Below are 27,044 nucleotides of genomic sequence, written 5' to 3' on the forward strand. Positions count from 1 at the left end.
TTTTGGAGTGGAAAAGTCAGGTGGGAGCCACAGAGCACAATCCCGCCAGGGATGGGTTTGAAAAAGAAGGGGGTTTTGTTGCTGTAGAGCTACCCTTCATTTTGATGGGGATTGCACAGGAGAACTTGACAGTGGGTTGTGTGTGCCCCAGATTTTTGTCAATGGAAGTGACGAGCACACATCATTTGGGTTTTCCGCCTCAAGCAGCAAAATGTCTTGGGCCGGCCCTGCTCAAGAGAATTTCTAAATAGCATCTACTGAAGACCTGTCAAAGGCATTGGCTCACCAAAAATGTCTCCATTGACGCAAGTAGGTTTGGCATGTAGCACAGCCTGGCAGAACAAGCCATCTTCCATTAGGGTGAAGACAAGGTGCAATACAAGGAGAGTTCAATGCCCAATCCTTAGCCACCTCCTGCAATTGACAGCAAATCGGATGCTGGATCAGCAATCTATGCCTTCTTTATTCTTAAAAGGGCTGTGTGAGCATCATGCCTTTTGGGGGGGGGGGTCTGTTTCTTTATTTTATTTTATTTTTAATTAAACTGCAGAACTTTTCTTGTGATTTGGAGCACCTGCATTGCTTGGCAATATCCCAGTGCACCCAGCAATTGGTATATTATTTCTCATTTGGTTTATATCCTGCCTTTCTTCTGAAAGGAGCCAAGGTCAACAATGGGCAGCTTCTGCTGGAAACTTACAGAACCGGCTACACACACACACACTGCAAAAGGGCATGCACAATTTTAACAGAATGCAGCAAGGGCACTTCTAGAGCAGCCTGAGACGCTATGTTTAGTGTACTTCTAGCGTCTTACTTTATTTATTTTTTCTCAGTTGTGTTGAAATCAGAGGGAAGTTGTTGTGAAATGTTCAAAATCCGTGAAATTTTCTTTTAAACACAGTTCAGAGACATTGGGAGTAGTTCACGTAATGAACCCTGTCAGCAAAGACTTCTGTTTCTGCAGCAGGGCTTCCCTCCCCCTGCTTTGTGCCCCCGCCCCCATCTGCTCTATGGGGATTGGGAGAACCCCAGAACGTGTGGAGGGGGGAAGAAGAGGGAAGATCATTCCATCAGGCAAGTTGAAAGCCTTGTACAGATAGAACCCCTTAGCAGTGTGAACCAGCTGCACATACCATTAACAAACCCTGAAGCAGCAGCTATTTGAGGTTTCACAGATGCGGGGTAGCTGTTCTTGAAATTTGAAAAAAAAAAAATGCATCTGTCCAGAAACCTTCCCTTCAGTCAATTTCTTCATCTTTAATGCTTATTTAAAGATGAAGATTTTAGCAAGTGACTAAAGTGACTTTAGCAAGACTTCTGGGAGCAAGGAGCACGTGATCTCCAATGTTCCTTGGCCTGGAATGATTCTATGCTGCTTGTTACTTAGTCACTCATTAGATGGGGGAGTTTAGAATGCCCAGTTTTAATACAAAGAAAAATAATAGTAACAAGTCTCTCCCATAAAGCATTCATTGTTTAGAATAGGTCCATGACATAAGTAAAGGGCCCTGAGACAGCAGTGATTGTCCTTTCTAAGTATTCAGATTGCAAATGGAAGGAATAAGAGAAGTGAATTGTTGCCTTCCACTCAAGCCCTCCCGTCTCTTCTTCTTTACAGGCCTATAGACTAGAACCCTTAATTCTGAAGCACTATAGCAACATTTCTCCAGTCCAGATCCACTGGTATAACACCACGAACCCTCTACCTTATGAGCACATGAAGCCAAGTTTCCTCAACCCGGCTAAAGAATCTACCTCAGTCTCTGAGAGCGACTCTCTCCCAACATTGCCCAGCCCAACAACGTCACCTGTCCTGGCTCGACGGCACTATGGGGAATCCATAACCAATATAGGCAAAGCAAGTATAATGGGTAACTATTCTTGAAGCCTTGGAAAACCTTGTGCCCCTGTGTGCATATCATACCCTCCAAGGAATAAAATTATCTCAGGTCGGCAGTTCGAATCCCCGCGACGGGGTGAGCTCCTGTTGCTCGGTCCCTGCTCCTGCCAACCTGGCAGTTCTAAAGCACCCAGTCGCAGACAACTCGGGTTGCGGCGCTCATCTCGCTTTACTGGCTGAGGGAGCTGGCGTACTGCTTCTGGGCCATGTGGCCAGCATGACTAAGCCACTTCTGGCGAACCAGAGCAGCACACGGAAACTCCGTTTACCTTCCCGACGGAGTGGTACCTATTTATCTACTTGCACTTTGACGTGCTTTCGAACTGCTAGGTTGGCAGGAGCTGGGACAGAGCAACGGGAGCTCACCCAGTCATGGGGATTTGAACCGCTGACCTTCTGATCGGCAAGTCCTAGGCTCACAGACCCTGTCCAAGTGGTGTCTAGCTTTTGTGCCATGAGATTCCACATGGTGCTCATGATTGCAGTGGAGGCACTAATTGGAGGGAGGTGGTATTTTCTCTATGTCAGGAGGAAGTGGGTTGAGCACAGTGCAGAATGTGGTATCCCCACAATGTCTGGACTCCCTGCAACAAGAAAGCAGCAGCTCCTCCTTGATCATATTATAGAGTGTATCTAAATGTTAACATTTTTACTGCCATCACACTCTACATTTTTTAAAAAAATAAAAACATAATTTTATTAATCTAGATTTCCAAGATTGCTTACAAATATAAAACATATCAGAAGCAAAAGCAGCTATCGTAATAACAGTAAAAATACAAAAAGCAGTAGATATAAAACCAGTTAACATTTTAGACTAAAAAAAACCAAACAAAAGATTGCCCAGGATTTTAACACACTACATTTTTAAGGTGTTCATCTAAAGTTGTAATTAGTGAATCCTTTGAATAGTGGTACCGGGTGTCTTTTCAAGATTAGCATCTGCAGTATTGTAGCTTTGTACACTATCCACAAGGTGGCAGCAGAGTCAGATGAAAAGGCCAACATGATCTTGTGGGGAACACGTGGCTTCTGGTTTGGGGCAGAGGGGGGGGGTGTTTATCATGACACGTTTTTTGTCCCGGAGTGCTGTGTGACTGCCAAGTTGAAACTCCCCTTGTGTTGTGCTGAATACAGGAGCTGCTAGCATCGGGAAAGGCCTCGGAGGGATGCTCTTCTCGAGGTTTGGACGTGCCAGTGCTCCCGCTTCCCAGGCACTTGAGGCAGGAAAAGAAGGGCCAGAACTGGAGGAGAAGAAGCCATCCTTGAGCCAGGCGTCCATCGGAACTCAGACCTTCCCACACAGCAGCTCCGGCTTCTTAGATCCGACAAGTGAGCAAAAGCAGCAGAAATCCTAGCCTTGGCTTCCCCTTTTTCTTCAAAAGGGAAACTTTTTCAGGGTGTACATTGAAAACAAATGGGCCATGTGGGCTCTTGCAATGGAGTCCTGGTGCATCTGTAGCAGTCTTAAAGATGGTGTGTTCCATTCCTGCAAATCTGGGGTTCCTAAAACTGCCTCACGCCTAGACTCCCTAAATCAAGCATACTAGAAATTCCTGCCTCCCCAGGCTCACCTGTTTTTCCTGTTCTTGGGACGAACAGTTTGTGTAGTCCTTGCTTTTTTCTGATTTCCCCCCTTTCTCCAAAGACCCATGGCCTGAAGGGTACCATTATTTACACAGAAGGGTACAGCTTTGAAACATCACATCTACCCTTGGCTGTTCCCTGCGTCACGCTTAGTAGGATCTGGCCGATGGGCTGCTTAGTTCCAAAGGTGCTACTGTCACAGCCCCCACCCCACCCCCATATTTTGGGATCCATATCAAATCAGGAGGTGAGGGAATAGCTTAGTTGTTGCCAGAGCCCCCACCCCAATGCGCTGTGTTGTTCTGGCAATAATCCTTTGTGGTTTTGTTCTTGCTTCCTTCCTAGTGGACCTGGAGCACAGGATCGACTTTGAGCTCAGGGAAGGCCTGGTGGAGAGCAGGTACTGGTCTGCTGTCACATCACACACGGCTTACTGGTCATCCATGGACATTGCTCTCTTTCTTCTCACCTTCATGTACAAGCAGGACCAAGAGGAGGAAGAGGAGGAGGGTGGCATCAAGTCACACTTAGAGCCTGTTTGATTGTAGCCTCGGGGGCGAGTGGGGGGGTAGGGAGGGAAGTAGGGAGCGGATGAAACTTGACAAGTGGCACAAAGCAGCCTAAGTTCAACTTCTGTTTCTAAGGCATGGAGGTTTCAGGTTTAAATGCATGTCTGGATTCCTTCCTTCCAAGATTATTTCTCCTTTGCGGCACATTTCCACTTCTGTGCTAATTGAGGCTTTCCCAGGAGGCTGCTCTCAGTTCCCCCTCTTACAACCTGTAGCGGCACTGTCAGCATCCATCTCCCCAGGTTAGCATAACTGCTGTTTAACAGAATTCGTTTTTTTAAGTGCAAAGATTACTCTGGTTCCAGAATTCATTTTCATTTCAGAAAAAATGCCTGCAAACCTAAAACAGCCATGCTCTGTGTCCTTTGTACTGGTAAATAAGAAGCAAAGTGGGTATCATAGTTCTAATCTGACGTCTGTTGCTCCAGGTTCCATTGAAATTCCTTTGGGATGGCAGACACAAAGGGGTGTGCTAACACAACTCATCCAGAAACTAAAACAGGCATGAGGCAAATATTTTGAAATACTGTAATTATAATTTATTATTACCTCTGACTAACCGTTTTGTTTCACTCCAGTGTGTAAAAAGCGTTACTTTTCTACTGTTTTTTCCCCGTTTTTTGTTTTTGTTGGGGGGGGGCATAATTTAAAGAACCACATTTATTTTCTACAGTGTTAAGACTTTATTCCTCAAATGACATATCTTTGTACTATTCAAAAGGAGCTATGGACACTGTGGCACACTTTTCAGTATTTTTTCATTAAAAATAAACATTTGTGGATCACACAAACAACACTTGCTAAACAGTTCTTCTCTGTGGGTAAGTAAAGTCTCTTCGGAGAGCAGGCTCCTCCCTGCATAGCGTGCACTTTGGAGAACGTGCAGCACTTCATTTTCTTCTCAAATTCTAAAATGTTATTTAGGAATTTCAATGCAAGCAAGTGGTGGAAACTGAGCCTTGAACTTCAACTTCCTCAGTCATCAAGGAGTGTATTAGCATACGGTCCTGGACATTTGGACCAGCATTCCCTAAGCTTGTGCCTTCCAGGTATTTTGGATCACACATCCCATCAGCCCTAACCAGCACGGCTGAAGAACACCAGGTTAGGGAAGGGCAGATTGAACCATTTTTAAGAGACTTGGGAAAGTGATGCTAGCCAGGATCCAAAAAAGAGGCATCCACAGTTTTGTCAGCTGTTTTTCTTAACAACTGTTTGCAGTGCTAGTGAGACCCATCTGCTTTCAAAGGGGCCACTTTTGTGGAAAGAACAGCAAAAATCAGCTTCCAGACAGGCTCCCTGTTCACATACAGATCCCCCTTCTCAGTATTTCATGTAGCATTTTCTAAACGCACAAAGATGGCTGCTTATTTGCCTTATATGTGGATCTGAGTCTCCTTTTGTCCTGGCTCACCCCAGCTAAAGGAGACAGACGTCTGATAACTTTTATTGATACAAGAACGCTCGCAACAACTCCTGTGGGGCTCCGGGTGCGCACACCCTGAGCAACAGTCCCCCACAGATGTGCTCCCTGTGAGCCAGTTACTGCAACAGTGATGCCCTACCCCTCTGCCAGCTTAAGTAACCTCCCCTGACAGGTTGCGTGCCCGCAACCTGAGATTTTTTCCTGCATGGAAGTAAGCAGGCAGCAGGACAGGGGGAGGTGGGGAGTCTACTCACCCATCTCTCACTTTAACGCCACATCCTGCCCACCTTCCTCCGTCTTGGACTGCCCTGACTCTCCCTCCGCCCCCTGCCCTGGCGCCAAACCCCATAAATTGCTGGTCCCCTCTCCTGGGTCACTCTCCTGGTCCACTCACTCCAACATACACTCTTCAGAGGCCTGCTAGCCTTGATGACACCTTTCTACTTTGTATTCGACACAATTGACATAAATAAAAAAACTGCTGATAAAACAGATTAAAGCACAGAAAATCACACTAGCACATATGAGTTGCAAACAGCAATAAAGCAATTTAAAAGCAGCCCACAAGCATATTTAAATCAAAGCTGAAAGTTCTAACCGAAAAGGGCAGAACAATCTTCTTACAATCTCCAGATTTCAGAAGTATAATAACCGCATGGAAATGTTATACAAACTGGCAGTCTGAGTGTTACGTTGCAAATTTGGTAGTTTGGTAGAATGGCAGCATGCTTGAGGGTTTTTGCAACAGGGTGGGTATCTTCAGAGGTTGATTATTGTGTGTTGGAATGTCAAAGGTTGCTTCATTTTCTGTCACTTTGGAATGCAAGCGAGCTTCTACCATCTTAACAGTCATGAAATGGGCTTAAAAACAGACTCCGCTGAAATCCTTTCAAGATCTGTGATTATCTCAAATTTGTGAAGGCAAAGCTTAATGTCAGAGTGATTTGGAATGCTTATTTCTCTGAAGGAACAGACAGTAAAAAAGAAAACATGGCATAGTACTGGAAAAACTCACATGCTGTCTGATCATGTCCACAACCCTGGGTTCACTGGTGAGATAGAAGAGGGTGCTTAAAAATGTCATCCCCTATTACCAGCTTTAAATGTCAGGCAATTGCTCCTATTAATATATAAAGTAACATGAAATGAAAGTGGCCTTTGGCAGCTACAGAGTGCATTTAGCTTACCAATGACGAGTGCAATTCACAGATTTGGAAGGCCTTCTGAATGCCCAAAGTTAGTAGTTCCTGGCAGACTCTGACATCTCCTTTTCCAGAAATCAATCTGGATGTGGCAATCCCCATTTGCATTCTTGTGACTAACAAAGATTGCGACGCCCACCCTCAGCAGTACTACTGCTCCTTTGAAAATGATAATATACATAAGGATATATTATTGGCTGTATTTAAGAAGGTGCCATTATCTGCATGTGGTGCCTGGGCAGCGCTGAGCAGAACCAGGAACTTTCAAGAGGAAAACCCAGCTTCTCTGTACTTCCCCCCACTTAAAGATGAGGTCTGTACAACTTTATATACTTCAAGCTGTGCGCCACCTGTGTAATTCTGGCTTCACAACCACTGCTGCTCTGTAGCTCCAAGCAGGCAGCAGTGCCAAGTTTTATGTTCATTGGACAGCCATAAACTGAGGACAGTGACCCTGGGCATAATCTTGAGTTGTGCCCAGGGCCTGGTGCAAGATTTAAGTGTTGCGGAGCTAAATTAAAGCGCTATGGCAGTGCTTTAGTAGAGTATAAGACTCAGGTTCATGGGTTTGAGCCCCACGTTGGGCAAAAAAGATTCCTGCATTGCAGAGGGATGAATTACATGACCCTGGGGATCCCTCCCAACACTACAATTATATGATTCTAAACATACATGTAAATGGCCGATTGCCAAGAAAATCCAACACTTGATATCAGGCATAGGCAGACTCGGCCCTCCAGATGTTTTGGGACTACAACTCCCATCATCCCTAGCTAACAGGACCAGTGGTCAGGGATGATGGGAATTGTCTCAAAACATCTGGAGGGCCGAGTTTGCCTATGCCTGCTTTATACGCGACCTAATGCTGAAAGTCTCATAAGTGGCTTGCAAAAATAGACAAGAAAACAAGCAATAGTGGGAAGCACCAAAGCATTTTTTTATACTGGAATGCCGCTCTAGAGGTCTGGCCGTATATAACCATGTCTCTCAACCCATCTGCTAAGCAGAACATCATCCTCTGCAAGATAACCGGGCCTGGTCAAATGCTCTTCTCTGATCCACTTTTGTATTTATATGGCCAGGAAAGCTGCCTGTTTTATCTCTGGCCTTAAACAGTGTGCATGAGTCAGAATGAGTCCTCGCTGCAGCCCTGGTTTTGGCTTGGAGGAACATTGCATTGTCCGTTACCTTCTGGTTTCTTCATTAACCAAAGGGGTGCATTTTTCTCTTCCTCCCCGCCCTCCCCAACCTCCTCTTGTTGATTCATCCTCAAAATATGTTTTCTACCCAGAACATCTATTTTAATGGTTCTCCCTTGTTTTCAAAAGTGTTTTCTTCAGCAATAAACTCTCCCCTCACTTCTTTCCCTTACAAATTATTAGCCTTTCAAAACTGCGCCTTCTGTAAATCATTTTCCTGGGTAGCCACTCATCTATAATCCTTGATCTCCCATTGCACTGTGGCCTGTGGGTCCAGTTTGATCAGGTGAAGGATTCCAGGGAGGTCCCATAACTTCTCTTATCACGTGGTCCAGCCTCAGGACCCATGCAAGAGTTGCACCAGATTCCTAACACAGCCTCAAAAATAAAAACCACTGAATTCAGGGGGGTTGGCTTAAATATATATATCAAAAAGTGCATAGTATAGAAGCCAAAGACTAGCTTTCCCTCGCTGCTGGTGAATTGCAGCCAGGCCTAGATAGCTGGGGTTAGAGGAGAGAATCTCCAGGCACGGCGTCGTGGTGCCCTCCATTGCCCATGGTCATGTTGGCAGGAGCTGATGGGATCTAATGTCCCAATAGTTGGAAGGACCAGGTTGGCAAAGCCTACATTAAGGCAGAGATGGTGGTGGAAGCAATAGAATAAGTTTTATATTTTGATTTTTTTCTATGAACTGCCCTGAGACCCCCAGGTATAGGGTGGTATATAAATTCAATACATCATCATCTACTGAGGAACAGAGAAGAATATGAGCTCAAAGCTGCCTGGAAAACTCTTTACTGCCCAGCAGATTTGAAGTGCTACAACTATTCAGGGGCAGCAATGATTCAGTCCATTGTTTCAGATGAGGGCTTCACCTGGCCCTATCTGGTGATATTGGGACCTTCCTCATTACTGTTATTCATTGGTATTGTAATTTTTTTTAAAAAATATCCTGCCCTTCCTCTCAAATGAGCCCAGGATGGGGGGAAACAAACCAGCACAACTTTTCAAAGATTATAAAATCTGAAAACATTGTAAAAAGCAGTTGCAAATAATTGCAGCTAATAAGCCCTAATTTGCCAGTCATCAAATGCCTGGGTGCATGTGCTGTACCGTGGAGCTATAACCCTTCCCCCAAATAATTTGCTCTTTCTGCAGAAGGAAGAAACTGCAGTGCTGGTGGGAGATTTAGGAAGGGCCTTTCTTGTCCCCCTCCGTGTTGGCCAACGTCCTCCAAGGTGCCACTACCCACTCTGTGCCCGATCTGCACAATTGCTCTGAGGGGAGAGTGCAAGACAGCTGGAGGGTGCTGCTGCATTGCCTCACATTTGTCAGCAGCAGCAAGGAGAGGAAGCATGGCCAGTAAACTCCAGTGCAGGCATCTCCAACCTTCAGCCCTCCAGATGCTTTGGACTACAATTCCCATCCCTGACCACTGGTGCTGTTGGCTAGGGATCATGGGAGTTGTAGGCCAAAACATCTGGAGGGCCACGGGTTGGGGATGCCTGTTCCAGTGAGTGGGCAGTAGGTCCTCTGCAGTTGCCCAGACAACAGCTGTTACCCAGGAGGTCTGACCCCTAATGACAGTCCTGGCTGTACAAAACTACCTTTAGGAGAAAAGGATGGACGTGTTGTTTGTTTAGTGGTTTAGTTGTGTCCGCCTCTTCATGACCCCCTGGACCAGAGCACGCCAGGCACTCCTGTCTTCCACTGCTTCCCGCAGTTTGGTCAAACTAATGCTGGTAGCTTTGAGAACACTGTCCCGCCATCTCGTCCTCTGTCATCCCTTTCTCCTTGCGCCCTCCATCTTTCCCAACATCAGGGTCTGTTCCAGGGAGTCTTCTCTTCTCAGAATGGAGAGGTTTGATCTTCTTTCAGTCCATGGGACTCTCAAGAGTCTCCTCCAGCACCATAATTCAAAACCATCAATTCTTTGGTGATCAGCCTTCTTTATGGTCCAGCTTTTACTTCCATACATCACTACTGGGATGGACGTATGCAACCCAAATGATTCGGCAAAGAAATCCTAATGCTGCTATCCAATTTTTTTTCCATCCAAGTGTTGGCAAAAGGCATAATATTTCTCTTCCAAGAAGGTGTCTTGCTGTCAAACCACATCTGAGGAGTAGTTCAATGATTCCTTCCTCTTGATGGTTTTTTTTAATACTTTTTTTTTGTAGCTCTACCTCCTTTTTAAAAAACAAAAACCAGCCACAAAGTCTGCAATGGAAAAGCAAAGGATGACAGGAGGAGGAAAGGAGAGATGGACTGCTCCCCTTCTTGCCATTTGTCTGGTAAAAAGCACCATATCTCTCCCATCATAACCAGGGATCCAGGGTAGCAGGGAGAAGTGGCTGACACAGAAAGAAAGCAGCTTGTGTATTATTTGCAATGCATTGGATAAACAAATAATTTTCATAGGGAAACATTCTTACATTGACTCTAAAATATCTGGAAACCAAGCCTTAGGAGGAACAGTTGAGGGAGTTGGGTATGTTTAGCCTGGAGAAGAGAAGACAGAGAGATGATAGGAAAGCCATCCATCTGGACAGCTGCCAGAGGATAGGACCATCTCAGTAATGCCTAAATTGACTGGCAGTGGCTCTCCAGTTTTTAAGGCAAGGAACACACCTAGTCACACCTGGAGATGCCATGGAATTATTATTATTATTATAAATATATATATATATATATATATATATGCAGGTTTTGGTGTCCTCGGGTGTCTTCCCGTGTAAAAGTTGGGGTGTCTAGGCGACGTTTCGACGAGGTCTCACTCGTCATCTTCAGGCTGGTGCTTTCGGCTTCTTGTTACTGGAACAGAGCGGGATCTCAATGTTTGAGTTCCTATAAATACTGTAGAGGGGGTGTGGTGTCTAGCCTCCAATGTTCTGGGCAGAGAGGAAGTTCCCAGGCTAGTGTGCCTTTTCTTCTTTTGTTCCTTAATTACTTGAGAGATACCTTGAGTGATTTCTTGAGTGATATCCTGAGTACCACTTAGGTGGGTCATTAGGTGTGGATTAGTTGCTAAAGTCTTTGTGTCTTGACCTCTTGAACTTTGTGAAGAGTTTTCCTGAGAAGATGGCTGTATTGCACTTAGTTGTGCTTTGGCTTGGCTTCGTGTATAGGGGCGAGCTGTGGTTTTGTGGCTTGTGTCAGCCAGATCTGTGTAGGGATTGCAGGGGGGTGCAGCATCCGGAGGTGCCACCATGGACTGGCTACTGGATGGTGTCAGTAATTCATCTGTGGAGAGGGTCTGGGTTTGGGTCTGGTGTGGTTGATTGGTGTTGGCGTTCTGTGTGCCTCTGGATCTGGTGTCAGTTTTTGTGGGGAGGGCTAATTTCCAGATGTCTGGCAAGCGGGATGTGTCGTCACGCTTGTTCATGTTGTGAGGGTGCCCAGCCACGTACATTGGACAAACAAACAGACGAATAAATGCACGTATCGCAGAACACAAGAATGCCGTCAAAAAAGAAGAAAAAACTTCCTCTCTTTTCCAACACATGAAAGAAACAGGACACGAAATTAATTTTGCAGATTCCAAATTGCTCTTTAACACGGAACATCACCACAAGAGAATAATCATGGAAGCCATCGAGATAGAGAAACACCCTCACAACATGAACAAGCGTGACGACACATCCCGCTTGCCAGACATCTGGAAATTAGCCCTCCCCACAAAAACTGACACCAGATCCAGAGGCACACAGAACGCCAACACCAATCAACCACACCAGACCCAAACCCAGACCCTCTCCACAGATGAATTACTGACACCATCCAGTAGCCAGTCCATGGTGGCACCTCCGGATGCTGCACCCCCCTGCAATCCCTACACAGATCTGGCTGACACAAGCCACAAAACCACAGCTCGCCCCTATACACGAAGCCAAGCCAAAGCACAACTAAGTGCAATACAGCCATCTTCTCAGGAAAACTCTTCACAAAGTTCAAGAGGTCAAGACACAAAGACTTTAGCAACTAATCCACACCTAATGACCCACCTAAGTGGTACTCAGGATATCACTCAAGAAATCACTCAAGGTATCTCTCAAGTAATTAAGGAACAAAAGAAGAAAAGGCACACTAGCCTGGGAACTTCCTCTCTGCCCAGAACATTGGAGGCTAGACACCACACCCCCTCTACAGTATTTATAGGAACTCAAACATTGAGATCCCGCTCTGTTCCAGTAACAAGAAGCCGAAAGCACCAGCCTGAAGATGACGAGTGAGACCTCGTCGAAACGTCGCCTAGACACCCCAACTTTTACACGGGAAGACACCCGAGGACACCAAAACCTGCATTCCTGTACCCGTGAAAATCTACGAAAGCATATATATATATATATATATATATATATATATATATATATATATATATATATATATATAATTTATACCCTGCCCTCCCCAGCCAAGACTAGGTTTAGGGCGGCTAACACCAGGTATAAAAACAATTGATTAAAATACAACTTAAAAACAAGATTAAAATACAACATTAAAATGCAGCCTCCATTTCAGTAGAAACTCAAATCAAAAACTTTTTGGGGATGAAAACGTCAAGTCTTCACCAAGGCTAACTATCCAGACTGGTCCTACGTGGGCCAGAAAAAAGCCAAGGAAGTCCCCAAATAGGAGAGCCATCACAGAAGGAGAAAGGAAAAAGGAAAGGGGGGAGGGGATCAAGTTGATTCCAAGCCAAAGGCCAGGCAGAACAACTCTGTCTTACAGGCCCTGCGGAAAGAAATCAGATTGAACCTGGAACCTTCTCCATGCCAAGCAGATGTTCCACCACTGAGCTATGGCCCCTTCCCGAAATGAAGGAGCTGCAACTACAAAGGCTTCCTGAACATTTCTTTCTGTAAATAGTTATCTGCTTGGTCTACGCAGCTATTTTCATTCTGTAGTGCTAATTTCATTTTCCCCATGGATGGGAGATTAGTTTGATATCAACCTGCCTGTGCATTAAGATCAGGGGAAAAGGCATGATGGCTGGGGCTGCTGAAAGCTCTAGTCCAAAACTTTGCCAAGATTGCAAAGCTGGTATAGAGGTAGAAATGTCTTGAGTGGTTTTAGTTTATGTCTCCATAACTCTGCAATAGCCTTTTGTTGTAATGTTGTGGTGCAAACTGTGTTTCTCCTAGAGAGAACAGAGTGTTTTGGGGCAAAGCTGAGGGCTTTTGTAATTTCCATTAAAAAGGAATAAGGAATAAATGAGTAATTGCTACACAGTTTGTTGCATGGGATCCTATGCCCAGATAATTCTGCTCATGTGCAGGCACTAAACTATTTTCCACTTAGCATAAATGGATTCTTCTCAAAGACATCACAGCTGTTGCTAACTGCAGTCACCCTGTGCAGAATCCAGCTTTTTGAGATTCTTGGCTTCCTCTCCCCCCCCCCTTTTTTTTAAGGTACAAATAAATGCTGGCTTGAATGTGTGTGGGCAGAAATGCTGCTGTAGATTCAAAAGTGGGGGGATTTTATGAATAAGATTTCCAGCAGGATTTTTGGAGTGTGTGTGGAGATCTTCAGTGCTCTGCATAGCAATTTGATCCATACCATTGATCACAAACATAGACTATATAAGGGAAGTTAGTCAAAAATGGAGTAAGTTCTGCAAACGCATGCTTTCTCCAGCTTATGGAATTCAGATTTGCATTTTGTGGGAGCTTTTGTTTGCCCAGAATTTGGGTTGCCTGCTGGCAACATTTAAATTTTATTTTTAAATCCAGAGTGCACAGAACTACTGTATATCATATTCTGATTGTGACGTGAACAGTAATGAGCAATGTAACTCTTCAGCACCTTCTGGCTTGTTTCCCCACAAATTGCACTTAGAAACGGCCTGTAATACATGGGGCTGAAGGCCACCTTTTTGCCAAGGCTGCCTGGGAAAGCACAACATCCCTCCCAGATTTCTGTGGCTCTTCCAGGGATGGAGTTTCCACATCAACGCTGAGCTGTCAATGGAACGGCTGTGTTGGCACTACCGCATCCATTCTTGCCCTGGGCACAACTGTGAAGCCCAGCCAAACCGAAACAATGCTGGGAATGCTGGGGCGATGATGGTGGACTGTGTGGGCAGCCAGGGAGAGAAAAGCAATCCAATAAACAGCAGTGGTTTGGAGGGGAACGGCTGTGAGGAGGAGGGAGAAGGGGTGAAATGGGGGGTTTGCAGGCATTTTCAATGGTGTTTCAAATACACACAATTTCACTTAAACGTGTAGTGCCTTGGAAACTAACCCCCACATAAATTGGGAGTTGCTTGTACATTCCACTGGAAATAGCAGAGAGAGGGGTGCATGGCAGAAAGAGGAAGATAAGCATTTATTATCGGTGGAGCGGCCACATAACACCAGTCTTGAAAGACCTACACTGGCTCCCAGTACGTTTCTGAGCACAATTCAAAGTGTTGGTGCTGACCTTTAAAGCCCTAAATGGCCTCAGTGCAGTATATCTGAAGGAGCGTCTCCACCCCCATCGTTCTGCACGGACACTAAGGTCCAGCGCCGAGGGCCTTCTGGCAGTTCCCTCACTGCGAGAAGCCAAGTTACAGGTAACCAGGCAGAGGGCCTTCTCGGTGGTGGCGCCCACCCTATGGAACGCCCTCCCACCAGATGTCAAAGAAAAGAACAACTACCAGACTTTTAGAAGACATCTGAAGGCAGCCCTGTTTAAGGAAGCTTTTAATGTTTGATGCATTGCTGTATTTTAATATTTTGTTGGAAGCTGCCCAGAATGGCTGGGGAAGCCCAGCCAGATGGGCAGAGTATAAATATTATTATTATTATTATTATTATTATTATTAGGCAAAGAGGGTGGCAGAGAGAGTAAAGGGGTGGAGCAATTTGGTGTTACCAACAAAGGTCCATATAGTTAAAGCTATGGTTTTCCCAGTAGTGATGTATGGAAGTGAGAGCTGGACCATAAAGGCTGATCGCCAAAGAATTGATGCTTTTGAATTCTGGTGCTGGAGGAGACTCTGGAGAGTCCCATGGACTGCAAGAAGATCAAACCTATCCATTCTGAAGGAAATCAGCCCTGAGTGCTCACTGGAAGGACAGATCCTGAAGCTGAGGCTCCAATACTTTGGCCACCTCATGAGAAGAGAAGACTCCCTGGAAAAGACCCTGATGTTGGGAAAGATGGAGGGTGCAAGGAGAAGGGGAAGACAGAGGACGAAATGGCTGGATAGTGTTCTTGAAGCTACCAGCATGAGTTTGACCAAACTGCGGGAGGCAGTGGAAGACAGGAGTGCCTGGCGTGCTCTGGTCCAGGGGGTCACGAGGAGTCGGACAGGACTAAACAACAACAACAACAACAACAAGGTGCTACTGGATAATTCTTTAATTTTTTATATATATTTCAACATTTCATCTGTCTGACCAAGTGCCCTCAAGTCCACGAAAGCCCCCCCAGAAGGAATGGATCTGTTGGTGTTAGCTCCACCCACTTGCAGCTCTAGCTCTGCCCACCAATGGCTCTGGTCCCTGATTGACTTTTTGCATGGGTGAATGACTGTGGGTTGATGGCTCTTCATAGCCTCCTCTCTTAATGTTTGGGTCTCTTCCCAAGATAGCAGGGACCACCTGCTATCTTTTCCTCCATTCAAATAGAGATGAACTAAGGTCCCTTTCTTGATGTTCCATCCATGTACACCCAACAGAGGAAGTGCCTCCTCGCTCACTAGAACTTCCTGTCCCTGGACGTCCACCAAGGCCTGACATTGAATATCCTCTGAAAGTGCCCTCAGACTTTCCTGGTTCAGCTGAAACTCAGCAGCTAAGCCCAAACCTAAGAAGATTACATATAAATAAAATCATTGAAAAATTGTTGCAAATGGATGTGTTTTATTTATTATTCAAAAGCTGGCGGCTCTGCTTGACCATTTTTTCCTTATTCTAAAGTGTTGCTCTCCACCCTGAGCCAACAGAAAGGTACAGCAGAGGAATGAAACAAAATAAATGGATATTAGTGGCAAGTGTGGCATTGATAACAAGAATGCCCCCCCCAATGTGGGACAATGATAAGAAGAATGCCCCCCAAATGTGGATGGTGTTTGCTTCCCTACCCCACCCCAAGCTTTGGTATTTCATTCCATAATGGAAAATTCTTAAATAACAGTTACTCTTTCTGGGTGGAGTTGCAAAAAGTCTTCCAGAGACATGAGTCGGGCATCAAAACAATCTGGAAAGGAGCATTAAAATCTATATTTTCAAACAGTATATTGACATAGTTTTGTCTTCTGGGTTTTGAACGTCTGAAATGGCAAGAAATTCCAGCTTCAAGCTCTTCGGACAGTATGATTGCGATGCAAGTTTCCTGCTCAAAACAGCAACCCCACCTTGAGATGCTTCTCTCCTGGTAATGTGGTTTGAAGTAGTTTTGGAAGCAAGTGAAGGGACATCATCATGTATATTGATGTGTGTTGCTTTGACTTAAGGTAAAGGTAAAGGGACCCCTGATCATTAGGTCCAGTCGTGACCGACTCTGGGGTTGCGGCACTCATCTTGCTTTATTGGCCGAGGGAGCCGGCGTACAGTTTCCGGGTCATGTGGCCAGCATGACTAAGCCGCTTCTGGCGAACCAGAGCAGCACACGGAAATATCATTTACCCTCCTGCCAGAGCGGTACCTATTTATCTACTTGCACTTTGACGTGCTTTCGAACTGCTAGGTTGGCAGGAGCAGGGACCGAGCAACAGGAGCTCACCCCGTCATGGGGATTTGAACTGCCGACCTTCTGATCGGCAAGTCCTGATTGGCAAGCTCTGTGGTTTAACCCACAGCACCACCCGTCTCCTGTTGCTTTGATTTACATTTCCTTAAAATAGCAACCAATTAACAACAACAACGTTCCTTTTCCCATTGTCATTCTTGGCAGCCACTGGGGAGCATAAGCAGTACCAGAAGAGAGCAGGTAGAAGTGGGGAAGAGCTCCCACAAACACTGCTGGCCCCCTGGGTAACCCGAAGGAACATTTCAATGGTTTATCTTAGATTGAAACTAAACAGAGCCTTTGCATTTCACACGTACTTTTTAAAAAATGCAAATAGCAGCAGCTACTACTGGAGGGAGCCCCTTCCCCCACTAGAGCCCAGCCCTCAGATGCCATGGGAAATGAGATTTCCCCTCCAGATGCAAGCAGCAGCTTCACAGGAGCACCTTTCATCCAGATTGCAGCAGGGCTGGAAAGGGTTAAACTCCCTGCCCCCACCCCTGCCTGTGGCAATTACAATTAGCAGCCCTGCCAGCCCCACACAGCTGCTATCTGACTGTCTTAAAATAGGCATTTTAAATGCAAAGAAGAGGTTCAGCACCATGTCTTTAGAGAAGCCCACTTCCTAAAAGAGCTGCAAGCCTGAGCTCTAAATATCACACACAACCTCTTTTATTCTATTAAAAACATGGACTTAATTGGGACTTGTGGGTTTATATTCCCACTATGGTTGACAGCAGAGCATAACACAGCATAGAAAGATAGTATTGCTTCCCACAATTGCAACTGTTAATGGACCACTATTCTTCCCTTGTACACATCAGTTGAGCTTTTCCATGGAAGCCCCAAGCAGACATTTCTTTTTTAAAATATATTTTTATTAATATTTACATAAGATATTGTTGCTATCAAAGGGTTAAAAGGTAGCAGAAACGCTCTAATCACTGAGCAGCTGGAGGTCATTAGGCTTCCAGGAACATGAGTTTGTATAAATAGTCTCCCGTGTGTTTGTTCTTCCCTTCTCCCCTTTTTGGGCGTGTTTGCTGAGATGTGTGGTTCTTCGCCAGGGTTGTTTTTTGTTTTGTAAATAAACCTTATCTTTGAGTTACAAACCGCATGCTCCAAGACTCCTCTTTGAAAAGATACTGCCTCTCCTGCCCTTCTTCAACTGCTGTGCGAAATACTCTGCTGTAGTGGGACTTGTGACGATGGAAGCGCACTGGGCATTTACATTAAACTAATTAAAGTTTAATGGGACAGGTTATGGGTGTTTGTACGTCAAGAAGGAGCTAAGGAGTGCAGTTCAGAGTGATTTATGCAAGGACTGGAGCGAAGTCAGAAGCGGTTGCCGACAACGAAAGCTTTCAAAGCAGCTTGAGTCCTGCAATGTGCCTAGAAAAGTTTTAAACAGGCACTGCGCAGTTTGTACTCGCTGGAAGACGTCTTATTCTTCAAGGAGCCACCTCAGCAGCTGGGAGACGGTCTACAGGTGTGTGAGTATCGTTCCTAAGCCCCAGGGAGGATGGCAGAGTCCCAGGAAAGTTTTTCTGTCCCGTTTACGCGACTCAATGGGAAAAATTGGCAAGATTGGAAGGCTAGAGTGAGGGTTTGGTTGCAAGCAAAAGAGTTGTGGAGTTGTACTGAAGCACCGCCTTTACAGGCACCTGCAGACGCGTCTGCAGAAGACAAAGCAACAGCAGCAGCTTTACAGAAACGCGACAGGAAAGCCCAAGGTCTACTAGTTTTGGCAGTGGGACCAGAGCAAATGCCTTATGTTTCTGAGTTAAAGAACACGCATGAGGTCTGGACGGTTCTGCAGCGGCTAAATTCCAGAAACACTGCGGGGGCCAAGATCCATGCTACAAGATGTTTGTTTGATTTACGTCTCCAACCGGGAGCGTGTGTGAAAGAACATATTGCCAAAATGGTGTCTGCCTTTAATCAACTAAGACAGCTGGGCATTCCTTTCTCTATGGAGCAGCAGTCATACATATTGTTGTCTTCTCTTGATAAAAGCTATGAGACTCTAGCTCTAACTTTGGAAGCTATGCCTTCAACTGAATTAACCCTTGAATACATTTCATCTCGGCTTGCAGATGAACAGGATAAAAGGCAAAGAGAAAGAGGTTTGTCTTTAAAGGGGAGTTATGCTGTGCCTAAGAGTGTTGATGCTGAGTTTGAGCACACAGTAAATGCTTTTGCAGCTAGACACTGTTTTCGCTGTGGTTCCCCTTCCCATCTAATTAGGAATTGCACACGTGAACCTGGTCAAGACAGCACCAAGGCCGTTACCCCTAGTTACCAGACAAGGAGTTCCAGGGGACGTCGAAGAAGAGGAGGAGGTCGTGGCTACTCCCACAGCACACAGCACATGGCTTCAGTAATGGCGTTGATGCAAGGGCGTGGCCAAGGCAGCAATCTACGCTGGTTGATCGACAGTGGTGCATCTCACCACCTGGTGGCGCCATCTAGTGTCCGTTTGCAGAATTGCAGACATTTGCAAACCCTTAAAGTTGTGACAATGGCAGATTCAACTAAACGTTCCTTAGAGACCGTAGGCACAGTGTTCTTGAAATGTTTGCAAACAGAAATTGATGCCTACGTGCTAAAGGGATTGAAGGGGTGTATTTTGTCTGTGTCAGAACTTGATAGAAATGGGTTTAAAACTGTGTTTGAAAATGGGGTTTGCACTATTTCAAATAATAACGTATCTCTTTTGCAGGTTGAATGCAGAGATGGGTTATATTATTTTGAGACAAGTCCAGATGAAGTTGAACAGGTTCATGCTGGTTGTGTGAACACGCCTACCCATAATTCTTGTGTCCATTTATGGCACCGCCGTCTGGGACATATTAATTTTCAGTGTGTTAAAAGGCAACCTGAATTATCAGAAGGGTGCAAAATGAACAAATGTACTAAGTATTTGGATTGTACTGCATGCAAAAGGGCGAAGGTTCATAGATGCAGCTATCCCAGTTCAGATAGGAAATCTGACAAAGTATTCCAACTTGTGCATATGGACCTATGTGGCCCAATGCCTGTTGCTAGCATGGGAGGTTCGAGGTATGCACTGTGTCTCTCGGATGACAAAACAAAGGTTACATGGTTTTTTCCTCTCAAAACAAAAGCAGATACTGCAGAAACAGTTAAAAATTGGGTTCATGCAGTGGAACTTGAATTCGGTACTAGAGTACTTGCTTTTCAGACAGACAGAGGGTCAGAATTTACCGGGTCTGTGTTGCAGAATTTCTTTAAGAAAAAGGGAATTAAGCATCGTCTGTCTACACCTTATTCCCCCCAAGAAGGAGGCGTGGCCGAACGTAAAAACAGGGTTCTGCAAGAGTTGGCAAACTCTATGTTGTTTGATGCTAAACTCCCTCAAAGTTACTGGGCGGAAGCCTGGCAGGCGGCTACTCATATTTTGAACCGAGTATATAATTCGGTGATTGGCACTACCCCTTATTTTGCTTTATATGGGAAGAAGCCCAAAATTAATTACTTTCGGGTGTTTGGGTGTCCAGCCTATGTACTTATCCCAAAAGCGTTAAGGAAAAAGGGAGGTCCAAGGGCTAGGAAACTCATCTTTTGTGGGTACGAACCACACGCCAAATCTTGGAGGTTCGTGAACCCAAATGGGGATACTACAAGAGTAGTCCTCAGTAGGAGCGCTGAATTTTGTGAGCAATCCGGATGGACTCACTTACATGCTAACCCTGACATTTTGAGAGATGATTTAGGCATTCATGCTGAGAATGAAAGTCCAGAGAGTAGTGAGCCAGAAGGGGATGGTGCACATGGTTCAGATGCAGATTCTGACCAGGCACAAGGTTCTTCTCCTAAGGTAGAAAAGCCAGAATCTAGGAGTGTTCCAACATCGCCAGTCAGTAGGCCTAGCAGACAGCAAAAGCGAAGCAGGTCACCTGCAACACCAAGCCCAAGGGAGGTATCTAAACGGAGGTCTTTATCCCTAGAGGCACATCCAGGTATAAAGTCTGAGACAGATTCTGACAGCCAACGGTCAGAGGGGGCACAAGAGGAACAATTGCGCAGGTCAAATCGTGCCACAAAGGGCAAGCCACCAGAGCGGTTTAAGGTGACAAGTGTATACGTAAATATGGCACAGTGTGAGCCAGATAGCTATATGGAGGTACAACAGCTTCCAAGCTCAGAAGCCGTTAAGTGGCAGGAAGCAATGGAAAAAGAGATGGCTTCAATGAAGTCTCTCGGTGTGTTTACAAGTACAGAGCTTCCGAAAGGGCAACAAGCTGTAGGGTGTCGATGGGTATATCGTTTAAAGCCCACAACTACTGAGGAGTTGCAATATAAAGCCCGACTAGTTGCAAAAGGGTTTTCGCAGCGCAAAGGTGTTCACTATTCTCAAATCTATGCCCCTACTTCAAGATCAGAGTCACTAAGAATGCTTTTAGCCTCTTCAGCTAAGAAGGGAAATAAGCTGTTTCATTTTGATGTCAATGTGGCTTATTTAAATGCAGACTTACAGGAGGAAGTCTATATGACACCACCACCGGGTTTTGAAGGAGACAAGCCAAACCAGGTCTGGCTCCTACACAAATCCATTTATGGGTTGAAACAGTCCGCCCGTAATTGGAATTCCTGCTTAAACGATGCTCTAGAGAGCATGGGGTTCAGAAAGAGCGCAGCAGATGCGTGTCTTTATCTAAAAGGCTCGGGATGTGAACAAGAAGCAGTTTTGATATTTGTTGACGATTTATTATACAGTGGAAAGGATGATAAACTTGCACAACAATTTGCCACAAAGCTTGGAGAAAGGTTTCAGATAAAATCACTAGGCAATGTATCTGTTTATCTAGGAGTTAAAATTCAGCAAGATGAAAATGGGAACTATTGGCTCAGCCAAGAAGCTAAGATCCAGCAGTTGCTGGAAAGGTTTAAAATGGACAACTGTGCTGGTGTTAAAACCCCAATGGAATTAAGTTACATAAAGGATGCTCAAGCCGAGCAACAGACAGAGTTCAGTAATCCCGGGGTTTACCAGTCAGCGATAGGCAGTCTACTCCACATTGCACAGTGGACTCGGCCCGATATAACATATGCTGTCAACATGCTGTGTAGACAAGCTGAAAAACCATCCATGCATGCTTGGCAAGGAGTAAAAAGAGTTTTAAGGTATCTCCAAACTACCAAAAGGTTTCACTTAAAACTATCAGCAGAGGGCAGCACACAACTTGAATGTTGGGCCGACAGTAGTTGGGCAGATGCTGGACCAGATAGAAAATCAGTGTCAGGAATGGCGATAAAATTTGGAAATGCACTAATTGGTTGGAGATCAAGAAAGCAGTCACTTATAGCTTTAAGTTCAACTGAATCTGAGTTTAATGCATTATCAGATGTATGTAGAGAACTGGAATTTTATAAGCAACTGGTACAAGAATTGTTTGGAGAATGTTCCCTACCTATCAGAGTGTGGGAAGACAATCAACCTTGTATTAAACTAGCTAAATCAGGTCAATTCAAGGCACACACAAAACACTTGGATATCCGTTATCAAAATGTATGCCAAAGTGTAAAACAAGGTTTAATTGAACTAAAGTATTGTCCAAGCCAAGAAAATCTCGCAGACGGTTTTACGAAAGCTTTGGGTCCGCAATCTCATAAATGTTTCTGTTCAGGTTTAAATTTTAATTAAGGTTGGTACAGCTCAGTGTTACGAGCGAGAGGGGGTGTTGCTATCAAAGGGTTAAAAGGTAGCAGAAACGCTCTAATCACTGAGCAGCTGGAGGTCATTAGGCTTCCAGGAACATGAGTTTGTATAAATAGTCTCCCGTGTGTTTGTTCTTCCCTTCTCCCCTTTTTGGGCGTGTTTGCTGAGATGTGTGGTTCTTCGCCAGGGTTGTTTTTTGTTTTGTAAATAAACCTTATCTTTGAGTTACAAACCGCATGCTCCAAGACTCCTCTTTGAAAAGATACTGCCTCTCCTGCCCTTCTTCAACTGCTGTGCGAAATACTCTGCTGTAGTGGGACTTGTGACGATGGAAGCGCACTGGGCATTTACATTAAACTAATTAAAGTTTAATGGGACAGATATTTAAATTCAAACACATCATTCACCTCCTCATTTAGGATTCTCTGAATCCCTTGACTTCCCTCCACCCTTCCATGGTTACCATTGTCATTCTTTTTTTCATCTGCTTATCTTATTTTCTCTATTTTTTTTAATAGTCCATTTTCCCATAGTTTTTTTGTACATTGCAAGCATTACTCAAATCCTGCCAAAGTTTTTAGTTGCTTACAGTGTTCTCTTAGATACATTATATATTTCTCCCATTCCTTCTTAACCAAGGAGACAACATCCCCACCCCACCTTCCCACTATATATAAGGTTTGGTGACTTCTGTTTCAGTGTATCTGAAGAAGTGTGCATGCACATGAAAGCTCATATCAATAACTAACTTAGTTGGTCTCTAAGGTGCTACTGATCTGATCGCCGAAGAATTGATGCTTTTGAATTATGGTGCTGGAGGAGACTCTTGAGAGTCCCATGTTCTGCAAGAAGATCAAACCTCTCCATTCTTAAGGAAATCAGCCCTGAGTGCTCATTGGAAGGACAGATCCTGAAGCTGAGGCTCCAATACTTTGGCCACCTCATGAGAAGAGAAGACTCCCTGGAAAAGACCCTGATGTTGGGAAAGATGGAGGGCACAAGGAGAAGGGGACGACAGAGGACGAGATGGTGGGACAGTGTTCTCAAAGCTATCAGCATGAGTTTGACCCAACTGTGGGAGGCAGTGGAAGACAGGAGTGCCTGGTGTGCTCTGGTCCAGGGGGTCACGAAGAGTCGGACACGACTAAACAACAACAACAACACGGTGCTATTGGACAATTATTTAATTTTTTATATATATTTCATCTGTCTGACCAAGTACCCTCAAGTCCACGAAAGCCCCCCCCCCGAAGGAATGGATCTGTTGCTCTTTAAGCTGCCACAAGGTGCGGGGAGCCACCAAATTGTTCTCTTTTGCAGGCTGTAGAAGCAGCTCAGGAAGCCTGCAGAATCACCCTGCAACCCATGGCGTGGAGCAAGGAGCAGCTCTAGTGGCTCAGGGCCCAGCAAACAACAAAGCAAGGCGGTTCATGGGGTGTGTTTGATGTGCAAACAGATCCAGCTGTTGGCACTGGAGTCTTTAATGAGCCTGCTCATATGAAAGCCTTTCATACCCAAGGCCTCCTGTAAATGACTGTCAAAGCCACAGGAGTTCAGGCACTGTGGAAATAACCTTTCTTGTTACAGCCTCTTCCTCCAGGGTTCAAACAGCCCTACGCTTATGCTTACGCAGGGGTCAGCAAACCTTTTCAGCAGGGGGCCAGTCCACTGTGCCTCTGACCTTGTGGGGGGCCGGACAATATGGGGGGGGGTGAACGAATTCCTATGCCCCACAAATAACCCACAGATGCATTTTAAAGAAAAGGGCACATTCTACTCATGTAAAAACACGCTGATTCCCAGACCATCTGTGGGCCAGATTTAGAGAAAATACAAAATACAGAAAAAATAAAAAAAACTTTTTTGTTTTTTGATTGTTTTTACTTTGCAAAGTTGTTGTTGTACTTCACCAGATCTTAACCTATTACAAGATTTGTAAGAAAGGATTCCAAATATCATTGAATTTGTCCATGGCAAGTCTGCGTTTATATTGAAGTTACAGGTATACATTGTTCATATGTTGAGAGTTTGTAGGTCTTCAATCCAATCGGAGAAGGGAATTGCACTTTTATTTTTCCAGTTCATCAGTATCTGTCTTTTTGCCATGGTAAGGGTGCAGAGAGTCCACTCTTATTGTCTCTTTGTAAGGTTCCATGTGCTGGGTATATAATTCAAAAGGATATTTCGCTCTGTAAATGTAAGGTTGTTCTGTACAGTTCTGTTGATAAGTTTGTTGCCTTCTGCCAAAAATCTTTCAACATAGGTTTTAGAGAAGCATTATTCCTATTGCCTCTCCAACAGTTAGATACCGTATTTTTCGCCCCATAGGACGCACCGTCCCATAGGACGCACCTAGTTTTTTTTGGGGGGGGGATAAATAAAAAAAATTATTTCCCCCCCCCCCAGGCGCAGGGCTGGCGCGGGGGAAGCCTGAGCTTCCCCCGACCCCAGCCCCCAGAACAGGCTGCTGCCAGCAAGCCTTGCAAGCCCGGCGGAACCTGCAAACTCCAAGACTCCACCATCCACCAATTTTGTTTTATCATCTAGACCAGTGTTTCCCAACCTTGTGCCTCCAGATGTTTTTGGCCTACAACTCCCATCATCCCTAGCTAGCAAGACCAGTGGTCAGGGATGATGGGAGTTGTAGGCCAAAAACATCTGGAGGCACAAGGTTGGGAAACACTGATCTAGACCATTCTCCACCAACCTGGTGCCTTCTAGTTAATTTGAACTGCAAGTCCCATATAACCCTGATCAGAATGGCCATTGGTTGACCTAATATGGATTTTGGAATTTACCCCAAGGGCTAAAATAGCTACCTTTTAATGTCCATTTATCTTATACAAGTGTGGTTGACGTTGTTATTGGATTTACCTCTGCTCTTCTTTCCTAAGTGCATTTTTAAAATTTCAGTTTCTACAACAACGCAGCCTGAAAAACCACGGCAACAACCTGTGGATGATGAAATCGTGGAAGGAAATCGGACACCCACCCTTTAGTTTGCAAGAGGCATGGCAGACCCACGGCTGGCCATTCAGTCACCATCTTGGTGGGCAAATACATCTCAAGGTATAACATTTCACCGCACGCTTTCACAGAAGCCCTGAGTGGGTTGGCTTGACTCCATGCCCTGCAGAAATCTGTGGCAAAGCTAGGTACTGACAGACAAATCCGCATTTCCTGTTTCCGAGGTCTGTGGTCTAACCACAAGGTTCTTGTTCCCTTTTGAGTACTAAGGTGCCGCCCCAGAACAAGTCATTGTTCCTATTACTTTCCCATCCATGCGAGCATCAAGGGCTATGCCAGCAGCTAAGCTTGCACGATTCTTCAGTTTTAATCAGATAATCATGCAATTCGCTGTGATATCGTGTGTGCGATTTGCTCAAAGAGCCATACATTCAAACTTCATTGATTCATTTGGAGGTAGTTATGGAGCCAATGACTCCATCATTTATTTTTAACTGCTGGTTGCACCTGATAGGAGTTGCAGCCCAAACATGTGGGGGCCACCAGGTTGGCAAAAGCTGGTTTTTCAACTGTATCAGGATTTTCACACAAGGAATGTATCGATAACACAATGCTCCTTTGTCTCCTTGCTAGTTCATCTATTTGGATGTGAATCTGGCTGATCATATTGAGTGGAAAGCAGTTAAAGACCCTTTTGTGCACATGAAAGAATGCAGTTGAGATGCATAACAGGGCTCCTTGTGTGCAAGGGCTCTGCAGAGAATCTGGGTTGAATCTTGATTGAACTCCAGAATGAACCCACAGAACATCAAATGCAGCTAACCCTAACATACATAAAATAACAAAGTTGGAAGGGGTCCTGAGGGTCATCTCGTCTGACCTGTTCAATGAGGGAATCTCAGCTAAAGCATCCATGACAGATGGTCATTCAACCGCTGCTTAAAAACCTCCAATGTAGAAGAGCCCACTACCTTCCAAGGGAGTCCATTCCACTGTCAAATAGCTCTTATTGGCAAAAAGATCTTCTGGATATTGAGTTGGAATCTACTTTCTTGCAACTTGAAGCCATTGGTTGGAAACCAAAGAGAAAACCAGGAGAAAGCAAGCTTCCTCCGTCTTTTATGTGACAGCCCTTTAGATATTTGATATCCTCTCACTCGCCTCTTTTCCAGGCTCAACATCCCCAACTCCTTCATCCATTCCTCATAAGGGATCCATGGCAGACAACTGCAGTACCTAGAGACAGGCTGTCACGTAATGTGTCCATACTAGCGACCAGAGGAGTAGTAACCACTGGGAGGAGTCCAGAAAGAAGAAACGCCATGGTACATCTGTATCAGCACAACTAGATGCCTTCATCAGCCCCAGCTGCAACAAAACACGTCTCTCCCATATTAGCCTCTACACCCACAGCAGGTGCTGCAACCTTCCAACAGTTTGACTTTACCCACAAAGGCACACTCCTCCATTGTATCCTGAGACAGACGTCAACAACAAAGATGTTTGTATCTTTGAATTTAGACATTTCTTAAAATATCATTACCAAATTTTCCATGATGATTCCTGAGATTGAAGAACAGGTTTTATCTATGTTTGGATACAACTGGATGACATTTTGAAACAATATGGTAGACAGAACCTTTCAGCACTCCTCTCATTTTAACCAGGGATTTCAAAACTCTGCTGATTTTTTGGATTTCTTGGAATTCCCAAGCAACATAAGGCACTTTCTGCTGAAAATAAATGACATTAATGTTCCTAATGTGGACTCTCTTTCAGCCGGA

At 44.9% G+C, this 27,044-nt stretch overlaps 1 protein-coding gene and 1 long non-coding RNA gene across 6 annotated transcripts in view; both read left to right on the forward strand.

Annotated features, from left to right (window-relative positions):
* Positions 1–4,853, forward strand: part of DDHD1 (DDHD domain containing 1) — a 38,903-nt gene extending 34,050 nt beyond the window's left edge. For 3 of the 5 annotated variants that reach the window (XM_083732392.1, XM_083732394.1, XM_083732393.1), the window contains 3 exons: positions 1,622–1,874; positions 3,041–3,235; positions 3,836–4,853. In XM_083732392.1, the coding sequence (XP_083588518.1) occupies positions 1,622–1,874; positions 3,041–3,235; positions 3,836–4,032 (645 nt within the window). In that variant the 3' untranslated portion in view covers positions 4,033–4,853. Of the gene's footprint in view, positions 1–1,621; positions 1,875–3,040; positions 3,236–3,835 lie in introns of those variants that run through there. The other 2 variants (XR_014562516.1, XM_083732395.1) reach the window with 2 other exon arrangements.
* Positions 4,854–24,984: 20,131 nt separating this feature from the next.
* On the forward strand, positions 24,985–27,022 carry LOC310844779. Its single transcript, XR_014564319.1, has 2 exons — positions 24,985–25,362; positions 25,894–27,022. It is a non-coding gene; the product is annotated as an uncharacterized lncRNA (long non-coding RNA).
* Positions 27,023–27,044: the final 22 nt, after the last annotated feature.

The sequence above is a fragment of the Podarcis gaigeae genome (assembly GCF_964106915.1).
Source record: "Podarcis gaigeae genome assembly, chromosome: 1".
In the NCBI taxonomy this organism is placed as follows: Eukaryota; Metazoa; Chordata; class Lepidosauria; order Squamata; family Lacertidae; genus Podarcis; species Podarcis gaigeae.